Source organism: Macaca fascicularis, chromosome 2 (assembly GCF_037993035.2).
Source record: "Macaca fascicularis isolate 582-1 chromosome 2, T2T-MFA8v1.1".
NCBI classification, from domain to species: Eukaryota; Metazoa; Chordata; class Mammalia; order Primates; family Cercopithecidae; genus Macaca; species Macaca fascicularis.
Genome location: NC_088376.1, coordinates 78,826,248 through 78,842,037, shown reverse-complemented (window position 1 = coordinate 78,842,037; position 15,790 = coordinate 78,826,248). Strand labels below are relative to the sequence as shown.

At 35.9% G+C, this 15,790-nt stretch overlaps 1 protein-coding gene across 1 annotated transcript in view; it reads left to right on the top strand.

Moving 5' to 3' along the window:
- SERPINI2 (serpin family I member 2) overlaps positions 1 to 15,790 on the top strand; it is a 29,557-nt gene that overhangs the window by 11,498 nt on the left and 2,269 nt on the right. Inside the window, exons 5-7 of the mRNA XM_065540142.2 lie at positions 7,328 to 7,425; positions 10,938 to 11,024; positions 13,536 to 13,625. Of these exons, the coding sequence (XP_065396214.1) occupies positions 7,328 to 7,425; positions 10,938 to 11,024; positions 13,536 to 13,625 (275 nt within the window). The remainder of the gene's footprint in view (positions 1 to 7,327; positions 7,426 to 10,937; positions 11,025 to 13,535; positions 13,626 to 15,790) is intronic.

Sequence of the window (15,790 nt, the reverse complement as noted above, 5' to 3'; positions counted from 1 at the left end):
GAAGGAAAAGTGAGATTTTTTTTCTAAATTCAGAGGATAGAAATTTGTTATTGTTTAATCACATTAATACAGAATTACATGTAAAATGTGTTCATTTTTTACTAAATTAATGTCTTCTGATTTGTTAAAGGAACAATTTGCTTATGTATTTGGTTCATTAACAATTTTAACTTATCCGAACACGTTTATGAATTAAGTTTCCTGAGCACTAAAATCATGGATTAAAACTTCTGAAATACATTTCTCCCAAAAGGAACAATTTCCTCACAACAAAAGAATACCTGTTGAAAATATGCGTTTGGTAGAGAAGAGAGAAAACAACGTAGGCTCAATCAATGTTTGCGGTAGACTGGCAGATTTATATTTTATTACTGAATACTGTGGTTCTTTTACATCTGAATAAATGTGTAATGGCTTTCAAACTGATAACTAAATATTTTGATAAAATTGGAACAGCTTAGTCAACTGCATTAATTCCTAGAGCTGCTATAACAGCACAACGCAATAGAGTAGGTGGCTTAGAACAACAAAAATTTATTCTCTCACAGTCTGGAGGCTAAATGTCAAAATCAAGGTGTCAGCACAACAGGCTCTCACTGAGACTGTTAGGAGAATCCTTCCTTGCCTCTTCCTACCTTCTGATAGTGGCTGGAAGTCCTTGGTGTTCCTCTACTTATAGATAAATCACTCCAATTATTTCTTCTGTTGTCATGTAGCCATCTGTCTTTGTGTGGTGTTCTCATATCTGAGGATACCAATCATATTGGATTAAGGCCCATTCCTATTTCCAAATAAGGTGACATTAAAAGATACTGGGGGTTAGGGCTTCAACACATGAATCTGGGAAAGGGGGTATGCACAATTCAACCCGTAACACCAACTGTAATAAAATCTATATTGTTGTAAAACAAAATAGCTCTTTGGTAGCAAAGTTTAGTACATGCCAAGAAAACAACAACAACAACAACAAAAAAAAAACCAACCCATAAGAATGCTTATATTTAAGCTATAGTAGAAAGGAGCATGTGAATGACTATTTATAGTTACTGCTTAAGAAATACTTCCCCTTCCCCTCTATTGTGTATAACTAGTTTAGAATCGAGGCCAATAAGATATCTAAAAATACTCGAGTGCTTTCCATTATTTATTATCTGTAATATACTAGATATATAATTTTGGACATCATCCTGCAATTGAATGTCAGCTAAAATAATTATATTACTTTGTCTAAATGTAGTATGAGATCCTTTAAAAATTTTAGTAATAAAGTTTCCTTTGGTTGAAGAGTCTAAAACAAAATTGCTATACGCCAGATTCTCTCTGTAGAAGAAACATTCTGAAAATATAGTTTAAAAATTGTGTGTATGGGCAAAAATGATAGTTTAATACATATAAGGTAAATAAACACATAACTTTTAGCTTTGTGAAGTGTTAGCATTTATATTTTAATAGTAAATGTTGTGATTTTTATCATCTGACTTGGTTATTCTCCCATTTCACAGATAAGAAAGCTGAGACACTGAGAAGATAAATTGATTGCCATTCAATGAGTATTGACAGGGAAGGATTAGCTCTCATGTCTGTTGGGTCACAGCCTTATTAGTTTGTCACAGCCTTATTAGTTTGATAATGATTAGAAAGTGTATTTCCTGTTCAAAAACATTGATTGGGATTCTACTGTGGGCAAGAGGCTGAGATAGATGTAAAGCATTAGGTTCTCTACTGATAAGATGGTTACCACCTATTGATAAAATGGAATAGTACTAGATTTGTGCAAGAAATTCACTAAGATGACCCGGCGCGGTGGCTCACGCCTGTAATCCCAGAACTTTGGGAGGCCGAGGCGGGCAGATCACAAGGTCAGGAGATGGAGACCATCCTGGCTAACACGGTGAAACCCCATCTCTACTAAAAATAATAATAATAATAATACAAAAAATTAGCCGGGCCTGGTGGCGGGCGCCTGTAGTCCCAGCTACTCCGGAGGCTGAGGCGGGAGAATGGCGTGAACCCGGGAGGCGGAGCTTGCAGTGAGCCGAGATCATGCCACTGCACTCCAGCCAGGGTGACTGAGCAAGACTCCTTCTCAAAAAAAAAAAAAAAAAAAAAAAAAAATTCACTACACAGCAATGTACAGTAAGTACTAAAAGAATGGTATAATCAGTAAGCATTAGAAGGTTCACAAAAAGGGAGAGTGCACAGGAAACTGGAATTGTAAACAAAGGCTTCGTGAAAGAAGGACTTGAGTTGGGTTTTAGAAGAGTTGAGGAATAAATCCTATATGCAATGAAGAATTATTGACTATGTCCAAGTAAGTCGATGAAATGATTAAGTCAGTGTTTTAAAAAGGTATATGTAGTAGTCAGAATTGTTCACCCTGGATAACTTGTCTGAAAAATTTCCCTGTTCCTCATTTACCCCCCACCCCTGCCTACGGTCCCTATTTTTCTATATAACTTTTATTTGTCCTTAAAATTAAGTATGAGTTTTAGAAAGGCTTTCTGATCTCTCCATGCAATATCATACAAGCATCTTCCCTTCTCCCCCTGGGAAAAATTCTCCTAGTACCTTGTGTTTATTTCTGCATAGCAATTGCATTAAAATGAATTGTTTGTCTTCCCCTCTGACCCATAAGCTACTTGAGGTGAAGAGCTGTGCATGTTTTCTCTCTGTGACTGCAGCAAAAAGCATGTATATATAAAAAGGTAGCTATTCAATGAACATTTGTTGCTTTAAACTGATCTAGTGGTAATATCCCGGATTTGATAAAGAGGGAAAGACTAAAGCCTAAAAGATCAGTTTAAAAACCACTGCAACAATTCAGACATTAAGTAAAGAGTGTTTAAAGGGAGCAGCTTCACTGGGAATAGTAAGGAACTGGTGAAGTTATTGGAATGTGTGACTAACTAGTAATGGGTTAAGAAGAAATAGGTTGTTTTGGGGTTTCAGGCTCAACTTACTAGAAAACAAGAGGGCTGTGAATTCTTGCTTTTTTGTAGTAGTCCTTATCTGGGCACCATGGACTTCTAGAGAGGTCTAGGATATACTTCCAAGGGTCCTTGAAACCCTGAAATTATTTGCAAGTTTATGCATGTAAGGTTAGGTATGTATTTTCCTTGGGAGAGGCTTTATAGTTCTCACTAAATTTTTGGAAGTCTAGGCCTTTAAACTTGTTAAGCACTACAGTTCTATTCAAAAGTATTTATCTTAATAATAGCCATAGTCTTTCTGAGACGTATCATTCTTTAAAAATATTGACTGATGTGGCACCTCACAGTATCTTTTGTCAATTGTTGAAATCAGATTACTGAAAATAATATTGAAGACCCAGAGCCCTGCCACTTTCTTACTATATAACTTTAAGCAAATTACTTTTCTTTAAGATTTTTCTATTCTATTAAATGCAATAATGATAATACATGCCTCTTACTGTTGTGAGGACTCCATGAGATAATGTGTATACAATTTTTAGTACTCAATGTTAGCTAAATATTATTTGTATTATTACTCATTTAATTCTAAGAGTGGCCATATATTATAATGCCAACATCGTAATAGGTGACCCCCCCATCATATCTCATTTAATTCCTCAATCAATTTGATGAAGATCTAGTTTTATGTTCAGGTTACAGACAAGATGGAGACAGGCAAATACCTTGCCTGTGGTCACACAGCTAATTAATGGCTGAGCCAATACTAGAAGAGGTCAGCCACGCATCTGAAAACAGGTGACTATAGGGCAAGCATGAGAGGGAGCACAGAACAGATCAAGCAGTCAGTGATAGAGTGAGCAGTAGGATGAGAGATCTGGAGTAGCTGTACCAAGGAAACTTTTCAAAACATGTAACACTTACCACATGACATAAAGGGTCATCTTTTTGCTGGTTAGAAATTAATTCTAGGCTTGACCAGCATTGGATCTATAAGTGGGTGAATGTAAATTGTGTGTGGGTGGAAGGAAGGCAAGGAAAATGAGACTGCATATGCGAATAGATACGTTGTGACCAGCTGCAGTAGTGATTACAAAATGTTCATTTACTTTGACCTATTGGACATGGATAAAAATGGGAATACTAGGCATACATTATGCATCCAGATGTTTCGTATGTGACAGAAAGTATTTTAAATTCAGTCTGTGAGGTTAATAGATTATTTTAATTATTTTACACACACAGACTCACACACACACACACACACACACACACACACACACACAGAGGTAATTGATTGGAAAGTGACCGGAATTTACTGTGTACTCACATAACCATCTAGGGCCACCGTTGTCAAAGATTGTGTTGTATTATTCTCCTCACGAGCAACCCTAAGATTTGGTTTGGTTGATTTCAGCTCTGAACAGTACAAGTGATAGGGTTTGGATTTATGTCCCTGCCAAATCTCATGTCAAATTGCAACCCCCAGTGTTGAAGATGGGGCCTGGTGGAAGGTGATGGGATCCTGGGGACAAATTTCCCCCTTCGGTGCTGTGCTCATGGTAGTAGAGTTCTCACGAGATCTGGTTGTTTAAAAGTGTGTAGTCCCTGCCCCCTGTTTCTCTTCCTCCTATTCCAGCCGTGTAAGACATGCCTGTTCCTTTTTGCCTTCAGCCATGATTGTAAGTTTCATGATACCTCCCCAGTAACCAACAAATGCCAGCATCATGCTCCCTGTACAGCCTTTGGAACTGTGACCCAATTAAACCTCTTTTCTTTATAAATTACTCAGTCTCAGGTATTTCTCTCTCTCTCTCTCTCTTTTTTGAGACTCAGGTATTTCTTTATAGCAGTGTGAGAATAGTCTAATACACCAAGAATGACTCAAGCCCACTGTATCAAAGCTGGGATTTCAGATAATAAGGACACAAACCCAGAGGGAAATTGATCCAAGGCTTTTTTTCATTAAAGAAGAACTCTGGGGATAAGGGGAAAGGAAGGGCCAATACCATTCCCCGGTAGGGCCTGGAGGCCAGAAGTAGGTCATTCTTAAAACAAAAATTGGGATTGTTTTTCATTTTTCTGCAGCTTTTATCTATGTGAGATCTGTTTCAGCACAATGGTTACATTTGGGAGTGAATTACTGTCTTTTAAACAAATAGATATTATTTGTATATGCTAAAAATTCCATTCATGATTTAGTTGCTAATTGTTTATCTAGCATTTTGCTGCTCATTCTTTTACCTTTGCCTGCTGTTCTTTTGACAATTTTAGAGGAGGATTAAGGAAAAGGGAAAATGAACCACAACTGGGAGAAATATGAAGACTCGTAAACTTTGGAAGAGGGACATTATATATTGACCAATATGGTGGTGTTGAATTACATTTTGATTAGAAGGTAGTGGCAGTTAGCACATTAGCTTTGACTTCAAATAGACCTGAGTTTAAATCATACCTCTGGAACCTACCTTAACCTTCAGAATGGAAATTAACCTCCTCAGGCTTCTATTTTCTTATACATTAATGGAAATAATAATGCCGACTTCCTTAGATTTTTGTAAAGATTAAAAACTGTAATTTATATTAAGTGCCTAACACATGGCAGTGCTTCTTCACACCTGACTATTCATAGCTCCAATAATTAAGGATAATTAAGAATTGGCTGTAGATTATACTTTCATTAGATGGCTGAATGTGTTTCTATTGCTGTAGGTTTCATCGGACTATATTATGAGCAGGACTGTTACTTAAATGACTCTCCAGTGATAATTAGGCATTATTAGAAGTTGTAATAAGTCTTGCAGTATTCTTGTCATTATCCTAAAATTATTGGACTATTATAGCCCATTTATAGGTAGATTAGAACATATATTCTCCACCCTTTAAAAGCCCATACTCCATTCAGTTTAAAGACTGTGGTAATAAAAACAGGAAAAAAGCAAATCTCCCAAACCATCATGCTGCATATTATCTTTCTTAGTAGTAAGTTACAAGGAAGAAGTTGAAAGCAGTGGGCGTAGAATGAGCTATTTTCATTATCAGCTGATTTTAATGTGCATGTTGTGTCCATTCCCAGGTAGATAGGGTTCTGAATGAGTTGCCATCTTCCAAAAATACATATTGTTTTGCCAAGAAATAATTTAGTTCCAGTAGAGTTCTGCCACACCATGTTCATTGCTTTGGAGAATTATAATTAAGAAGATCATTCAGTATTTGCCAGTTAAAACAATGATCTAGTTAGACTGATCGCCCCATCTAATTTCTAGCTCCAGATATGGGCCTCCTGCTGAATGAACACATATCCTTGAGCACTAGTGTATGCATTCTAACGGGAGCACAGGGGCCAATGCCCAGAGGGCACAGACAAAGCTCCTCAGTAGAAATTGCCTGGAATTTTGCTGATGTTGGAAATATATATAGCTCCCTGTTTAAGATTATTACACATGTCTTTTCTTTCATAAACCAGGTTTCCAATCTGTATTTAAAATGCAAATTAATGCTTTAAGCATCTATGAAGTCAATAAGTACTACCTTCCCCCTGCCCCCCACCCACTTTTATTTAAATGGGAAAGTGAGGTTCAGTGATTGCTTTTGATTTGGAATCATAGAAGATCAGTGGCTGAGAAAATCTTTTGGGATTATCTGGTTAAGTTCCCTTTTCACAGGTGAGGCAAATTAAGGCACAGATAGGTGAGCCAGACACTAGCCTCCTAACTTATGGTTCGGTGTTGGAAGCACTGCCTAGCTGCTTTTTTTTTTTTTTTTTTTTTTCCTCTCCTGTAATTTTTGTCTTTTATTTCCTTTGACGGAAATCTGGTTCCCCTTCCTTTATCCTTTTACAGGACCTATTCTAAAGATATTATGCCTGTCCATAAACTGAAGAACATCTCATTGACTGTGACAATGGGCGAGATGAATGATAGGTTATAAATATTTCTCTATTGCTTAATAGCTAACAATCTTCTCCAAGGACTGTGGACTCCTGTTCTCTGCTCATCATGTCATGGACATCTGCCAGGAACCATCTTTGATGGTGTGAAAATCTTGAATACCTAAGAGGGAAATTTTAGACTTACTAGAAAGGAGCCAAGCAATTGAGACCTTAGATATAACTTAGAATTCTCACCTAGTTTTGTTGGGTAATTGTTACTTCAAAAAAATGCAATTTCTGTTCTTTCTTTCCTCCAACCATTTATCTGGGAAGCAAGTTACTGGCAACCCAGAACTGATTGTTGGAGCTGGGGAAAAATGGTGTGAGATGTAAGAAAATGTAACTGAGATAATACAAACAAAAGATTTTACAATATATAATCCTCCAAGACATCCATTAAAAAAATTGATAGCAAAAATGTGCAGTGTTTCAAGACTTTTCTTTTTCTTTTTCTTTTAAATAACAGATTTAAAGTAGAACAAAAAGTAGACTTCAAAGATGTTTTATATTCTTTGAACATAACCGAGATATTTAGTGGTGGCTGCGACCTTTCTGGAATAACAGGTAGTATGATAAATAATTCTTATATTATCATGTTAATTTGTTTTGTTAGGACTACATTAACTAACTGAGCTTAAAACCGAAAGAGCATTCAGCTCTGGTAAATATACACACAGTGAATAAATGTCATAGCATGTTGAGCTGTCTGTAAACAAGTACTTTATTTTATATTTAAGTAGTTTTTCTTAATGAAAGTCAAAAAGCATTTTGGAATGTTAGATAAGCACTCTGGCTATACTTCTAATAAAACTACATAAAAGTGTTATATGGGTTTTTATTTCTGCCCTGTTTGGATTTCCTCATCTGAATAATGGGAATTACAACTTTGAGTCTCTCATCTAAGCAGAGCTAATACAACTCTTAGAAACCAATTTGCAAATGTTAATTCACTAATATGAGAACACATGCAATAGTCATCCATAAGCTGCAGGATGATGAGCGCAATCAAGAAATTGTAATGCTACAGCTTGCAGATTTAGCAATGGTGTCTTTTGGGCTGACAACAAATCTGAGAAGATGGAGCTTTTATGCTCACTTGCACTGGGGGAATCCTGCATGGTTAACACGTTCATTTGCACAACAAAGCCAACACAGTCTATGAATTCTTCGAGTTTCAGTGGTACTCAGTAGTTCAAAAATAACTAGCTAAAAAAAAATGGATGAAGAGAGCCAATTTGTCCCAAGTTACTTACCCTCTTTTAAATTCAGTCTTCTGTTCTATAAAAAGGGGCCTAGGCGTGTCTGTCTGATGAGGTTGTAAATCATAACGTGAAATACTGCAGAAATGTTTTATGTATTTATTTCTATATAGTTATCTGGGCTTTAGAAACCTGTTGTTAATTTAGTCATCATTCATCAATTATGTGGGCAAATGAATAGAATGAAAAACTTTCCTGATGGAGGAGGTGAATGAGGTCACAAATATCAAAATGTTCATTATCACCTTCACACATGATGTGGCTACTCGTTCTCACACTGACAGATCTGACTTCACTGACAATTTTATCAGCACTAGGTATGAGATGGTCAACATTAAATACTGCAACAGGATGCTCTGTGTGCCCTGAGACACAACTACCTCTTCAACCTTCAATAATCCAAACTATTTGTCATGCACTTCCTTTTCTTAAACTTCTTTCCAGCCATAGGGAGATCACTCAATATGCCTCAGACACTTCAAACAGCCACTTGTTCTGCAAATTCCCAGCAATTTGTGACTTCTAAAAAATCTCCTGTTACAGGCAGATTTTTAAAGAAAATACTTCCAAAATGTTTCATAGAAGACTTTATTCAAGAAAATAACCCAGTGCAGAAAAGAATAAATGTCTAGCATTTTCTGTTCTTTCCCTCTTGAGTTACCTATTTGAGCTGTTTTAACCATTTTGGTTCTGTCTTATTGCCTAGAATAGAATAGTCATAGCCAATGCTGATACCTCTACTGGTAGCTAGGAGCACAGTAAATTCTCTGCTATCTCTACTTATCATTTGTACAATAAACATTCACTAAAGGCTACTATGAAACAGCCCAACACTAGTCTTATGGGCCATCAGTGTGAAAGGGACACTACCTTATATTTATATAGTTCACAAGTTTTGAATGAAATGATTGTACAGAGTTACTTTGGAAACTTTGAGAAAAATATTTGACTTCTCACTCAGTTACTACTCCTTGTGTAACCCGTAGTAAAATATTTAACCTTTCTGAGTGTAAGCATTCCAATCTGTTAAGTGAGACAATATAGTGACTGGGGAAATAAATAAAAGAATGTATGTAAATCATCTACTTTAACATTTGGCACATAGTTAAATATGAAACAGCAAGTGGGAAAAGTATCACATTAATATTACTTGCACATCTAGCAAATGTATTGTTTTCTTGTTCTCTTAATTTAATAACAATGTACTTAGAATTTTTATTTAAAAATTAAAAGAAATAATTATTATGAAGGTACAATGAATGAGTTTATAGAATTCGCATTCTTCTAACCTACCATATTTCAGGGCCTGTTCTTTTCCTAAGACTGGGTTTTGTCTGCAGTGAGATGGAACAAAGGAGACTAAGTGGTGTAGTCTAATAGCGAGGGAGTCATTTGGGCTCGTGCCATTGCTAAACTGGGTGAAATTCTTTACTCCTTCCTAACCTGCTTTGTGGTCTTTCCTCTTGGTGTGGGCCACTAGGTCATTCCCTCTATGCTTATTTGTCTTATTCCAGGCAATCCTGGGAGAAGAAGGTGCTTATTTGCCAGACCTTGAGAGAACATTCTCTTGCATTTCAGTTAATTCACACTAATAGAGTAGATGCCCGTCTCTCTCCACTTTGCAGGTTTCTATCACTAGACATACTCAGATGCATTGACTTATTTATTATTGGCTTATATATGACAAATATTTATAGCAAGCCAATTATGAGCCAGGCAGTTTTCTAGAGCATGCTTCCTTTGTCCTCTGAGGAACATTGTCAGATCTATCTTGTCTTGCAAGGCCAGCTTGACATGCCTTCTGGGCTCCCAGTTTCACTTCTTCCTTCTTGAGGAGATTATACTTGCAAGTCACTCTACCAGAAACGCTTCACCTACACATCAGTTCCACCAAGGGGAGAAAAAGGAGCATTCATTCTCAGCTTGTATCCACACCAGAACAAAACGTTGTAAGACACGATCTTATGCTGAAAACTTTAACAGGTTTTAAAGTGTATCTCTGAAGTGATTTTGTAACCGGTGACACGAAAGTTCCTTAGAATTTCATAGCTTCCCCAGATTTGAAGGCAAGTACATTTTATTTTAAACTAAGATCAAAACTAAATACAGAATATAAAAGGCACTTTGGCTTTGAGGTTAAATATATAGAGTGAGATTAATTCAAATCTGGAAAGCCTCTTTCATTCTGTCTATAGACAATGGCTAAGGGAGGAAAAGCTCTCTGTCCCTTCAAATATTTCACTTAGTTGGATACGTGATTTGAGGCTTACATCATTTACCTTTTATATCACAGAAAAACTTGATCTCTCTCTCTCTCTTTCTGTATATATGTCGTGTCTGGAAGAGCTAAGTCTAAATCACCTTTATCTGTAGCAAATTGACTAAATAGGAAAAAGTTCATTTATTTGTCTCCTTGCCTTTGATCATTTGAAAATGTAATTATGCTGGGCGTGGTGGCTCATGCCTGTAGTCCCAGAAATTTGGGAGGCCAAGGCAGGCAGATCACCTGAGGTCAGGAGTTCGAACCAGCCTGGCCAACATGCCAAAACCCCATCTCTACTAAAAATACAAAAATTAGCCGAGTGTGGGTGTGGTGACAGGCGCCTATAATTCCAGCTGCTTGGGAGGCTGAGATGGTAGAATGGTTTGAATCTGGGAGGCAGAGGTTGCAGTGAGCTGAGATCGTGCCACTGTACTTCAACCTGGGTGACAGAGCAAGACTCCATCTCCAAAAAAAGTAATTAATCTGGGACCTAATAGGTAATGGCTTTTGATTTTAACTCTTAAATACACTTTTGTGTATTTTTTTTTAACCAGATTCATCTGAAGTGTATGTTTCCCAAGTCATGCAGAAAGTTTTCTTTGAGATAAATGAAGATGGCAGTGAAGCTGCAACATCAACTGGTAGGGTGAATGATTTCTGGCCGAGCTAGAAGGAAAGATGGGGAGAGGATGAATATTACGGTGCTGACCCTTTTGAAGTATTGTAATCTTTTTCTTCTGCTATCTAATACACTTCAGGAGGAAAAAAAGGAAATGGTTGTATACGCTGTTCATATTTCTCTTCAGTCACAGCATGATACAAAAAGGAAGGGAAGGAGGAGGAGTTGAGGCCTGTCTACTGATATTTGCTCACTTGTGAATTGGATTGCCTGCGAATTAGCAGATAGGACCTGTGGAGAAAATTTTGGGGTTCAAATATAAAATCATTATTTTTTAGGAATGCTCACCCTTACATAATTGTATTTTATTTCATTCTTTCACTACACCAAGTTAGTCCCCACTTTGCTAATTTGATTCTTGTTATTATCTCTGTGGCAGTGGCTCTCAAACTTAACCTGCACATAAAAATCACCTGGGAAGCTTTAAAAACTCCTATGCCCAGTCCATACCCCAAAATAATTAAATCAGTATTTCTGGAAGTGAAATTCAGACTCCAATATTTTCTTAGGTTTTCCTAAGCGATACCAATGTGCATCGAAGAACCAGTGCTCCATAGTGGTTTGCAGCTTGCCCTTTTTATTACAAATGTGGTGCATCGACCAACAACAGCACCACTTGGGAGCTTGTTAGAAATGTAAAATCTCAGGTCCAAAACCTAGACCGACTGAATCAGAATCTGCATTTTGCAAGATCACTAGGAAATTTGTATGTATATTCTAGTTTGAGAACCACTCTTCTAGGCCATATTTCCTTGAACAAATGACATTTTAAATAGCATCTGTGCTACGTGTAAATAATGCTTGAAAAATAATTAGAAAAAAAGCCCTAAAATCAATTAGAAATGGACAAGCAACTTAAATGAATTCCTTATAAGTCTATTTTAATTCCTCATACTATTTGGATTTTAATCAATATTTAAAAGCTATTTATCATTTAAAATGTCTTACTGATAAATATATAAAAATTGATATTCATTTATTAATTTCCTGATTAATTTGCAATGCTGCATTGGGCCGATGGATTTTGACATCTGGATGAAACACACTGGACTCCATTACGATTTTGTCATCTGAAAGATTTTGCATTGCTGTGCTCAAGGAATTTGGATTGTAGGGGATGAACTATATTAATCTTTGGAAAAGTAAAAAGGTTATATTTGGATGAAATTGCTGGATCATGTAGACAAATTTTCCAGTGCTTTCAAACAGTACTGAGAAAGTCCTTATAGATTTTTGTTTGATCTCATTATATTGGTGAGGAAACAGTCCCAGCAATGTAAAGTGGCTTACCTGAGGTCATACTATTGATTGACAGCAGCATTTGAACACAACTCATGTTCCCTGACTTTAAGTTCAGAGCTCTTTATGTTATTGCCCACTGTCTCTCATTTTAAGTCTAAACTTTTCTAGCATTCTGTAACAATCACTAAGAGAAAACAGATGAATCAATAGTAAAACTCCTCAGAGTTGTCAGCCTGGATATTTTGACTTTCAGAAATCCACTCAGGGACTGCTCAAAAGCAGAAAAAGTCCAAGTATTCACTGTGAATGGGAATGGGAGTAAAACTGACCTTGCTTTTGGATTTATCTTAATAATTCGTACATGAGCCTATATTCACTGGTTATTTGGGTAACATACTCTTGATGTTCTGGATAGGAGAGTGCCAATCATGTTATCATACTAAGATTATATTTGACTGTTTTACAATTCTAATGATATGTAGTGATTTTATTTTTCCTGGGGTCTGAAAATAACAGTACAAAATAACTATATTATTGGTAAAGACAGTATCTGAATTAAGCATAAAACATTTCATCTAGATAGGAAAAATATGTAACTTTTTATATTTTCCCATTCTAAATATTGACAAATGATATAATGGAGCAGCATAATATCAATTATCACAGAAAGTAATTTTTAAGGCAGCAGATTTCTGCTTCAAATCTCAAATAAAAATCTCACACACATTCACTGCCAAATCCTAAAAACTCTGAGCTCACAGAATAATTTTGAAAGAGTAAGTAAAAAAAAAAAATTAATTTGAGCTCAGATGTGATTACCACAAACCCGAAGTATAAAAACGAAGTGCAAACATACCTAAATAGGAATTAGGAATTACAAACATTGTAGAAATAAATCATATAATGCAAATAAAAAGTGAACAGAAAATTACTGTTTAAAAGATAAATTTTTTCAACTGCTTTCACTAAATTGAATCTGGTATCTGGCTTTCTTCTTCACTGAGCATAAATATAAAGTTAGAATTATTCTGTGAGTGACCTAATATTTATTCTTCAGTACTTTGGTTTTTAAATTTATTGCAAATTCCTCCGTATGTAGAAAATGGTTACTTTTCCACGTTAACTCCTTACACAAAATGACTTTTCCTATCTACAAAATGTATTATGAATATACTTTCTTTACTGATCTTTTAATGCAAGTATCTAAATAACTGTTGTCTCTATTTTATAGGCGTACACATCCCTGTGATCATGAGTCTGGCTCAAAACCAATTTGTAGCAAATCATCCATTTCTGTTTATTATGAAGCATAACCCAACAGGTACCGTTTTTGCGAATTCTTTGGGGAACTGATTATGTTAGGCAGAACTAGTTCCAGTTTCTAATTGCAATGCACATACCTGAAGTCATTTGTTCTTTCAATGGATATTTGTTAAGTGCACTTTTATATACCAGGTACTGTATTTTAAGAGAAGACAGAGGCCTAAAATAGGGCAGTGGTAATAATAACTGCCATCAGGGCTACTATATATGGTAACCATTTCATATAACCATCACTAAAGCTGAAACCACTCCAAAAGATTAGATATTTGACTAGTAAAGACACAAAAGCTCAGAGAAAGATTGTATAGTTTGTCTCAGGTTACATAACTAGAAAGTGTCAGAGTGGGAATGCCGGTCAACTGTCTGTGTATGATGCCACATTGGGGATGGAAATTGAGAGGTGTGGAGTTGTGAAAGAACTCAGAGGTGGATGCCAAAACAGTAAGTGACTAGTGTAGGTTCTGAGGGGAAGGAAGGAGTCAAATCTCCAACTTGGTCAACTGGTGAAAGATGATGCAGTTAGGTAAAAAAGGGAGCGTGGAAGTAGTGGATTGGATTGGCATTGGACACAATGCCAACACAGAGAAATGCAGATTGTCTGGATGGATGCTTCTGCACTTTCTCCTGGGAATAAGAAAAGCCAGAAATGTGAATACAGTGGGAAAACTGTCAAGTTTATGTTTAGGATCCTTCAGCAGTCATAATGCTCATGTGAGAGTTACAAGCCACAGGATAGTAGAAATTACATTTTACTTATCTCTGTATTCAGGCCAATATTTGGCAAAACGCCTTGCACATAATATCAGTTTCCCTATAGACACAGGGTGTGAAATTGGGTAGGGCTCAAGTTCCAGCTGAATTCACTAACAGTTGTGAAACAAGTTGCTTGTCCTTTCTAAGCCACATTTCCCCTGTATCTTATTTGAACATAATAGTAGTACTTATCTCATAGAGTTACATAAAAGAATTTTTGAAGCCTGTAACACTGTGCCTGGCACATACTAAGTGTTCATTATGAATAAATTAATATGAATGAGTGAGTGAATAAAAGAAGAAAGGCAAGTGAAAAAGTATAAAGTCATTTACAGGGAGAAGAGACAAAATTAATTGCAGAATCTGAATCTGTTAGATTAACTAGGGATACTGATATTATTGGCCCAGTAAGGGATACATCACTCTTTTTTTGGCTCCATGAAACTCATGCTGAGTGACTCTTCTGAAAGTCATATTTTAAAAACAATGAAAGTTTTAGAATTGATGAGACTGTATTAACACAACTTCAATTCTAGTAATGGATATGTCAGTGTTCAAATGTATTCTAAGTATGTCATTTGATCTCTACGTCTAACCTTTAGATAATTCTAATTTTTCAGAATTAATATATAATTGTGTAGTATGGAACTTCATTGGCCATCAACGCACAAGTAAATAATGGAATTTAGAATAATTATGTTTTACTATATTTTCCAAGTTGATGACTTGTTATATGTGAAGGCCAAGTAACAGCTATCAGTAAAACAGCAGCAAAAATTCAAAACCCACTTATCTGTTTATTTATGATAATGCTTCACTAGCAGATCTTAATGACAGTTTGAACTGTTTTATGTTCTTTATTGTAATGAGACTTTCTAAACTAGGGTTGCTCCTTTAAAGTATTGTTTAAAATAAATGGACATTCATTTATCAGGGACTGTTCATTGTTACCTAATAAAATATAGAAAGGGCTGTTATCTTAGGATAATACATATTTAGTGATTTATCAATTTTTCTCTTGCAAATGAACTCAAGAAATCATTGAGATTAATGAAGATAGTGATTTAGCATCACCATAGTGAACTATGAAATGGCTTCATGGTATACATAAAATGTATTCTGTTGATGATTTCTGAAGTATGAGGACGAATGATTTCAGGTTTAGTACAACCAATTTTTACGTAGCCTGGAAATTTTCTTTTATCCGAACAGTCCTTTTGTGTAAAATCTATACATTATTTGGATTTTCCTATCAGATGAATTTTATATTGCGGTATATTCATCTAAAGCCCTTACTAAGCTAAACTTCTAGAACAATAAAGCACCTTTTTAAGGTTGAGGATATAGGCCCACTTTATAGGCTTTGAGAAGAAAATTGTGAAAGATACTCATGAAAGGTACCATTCCTGA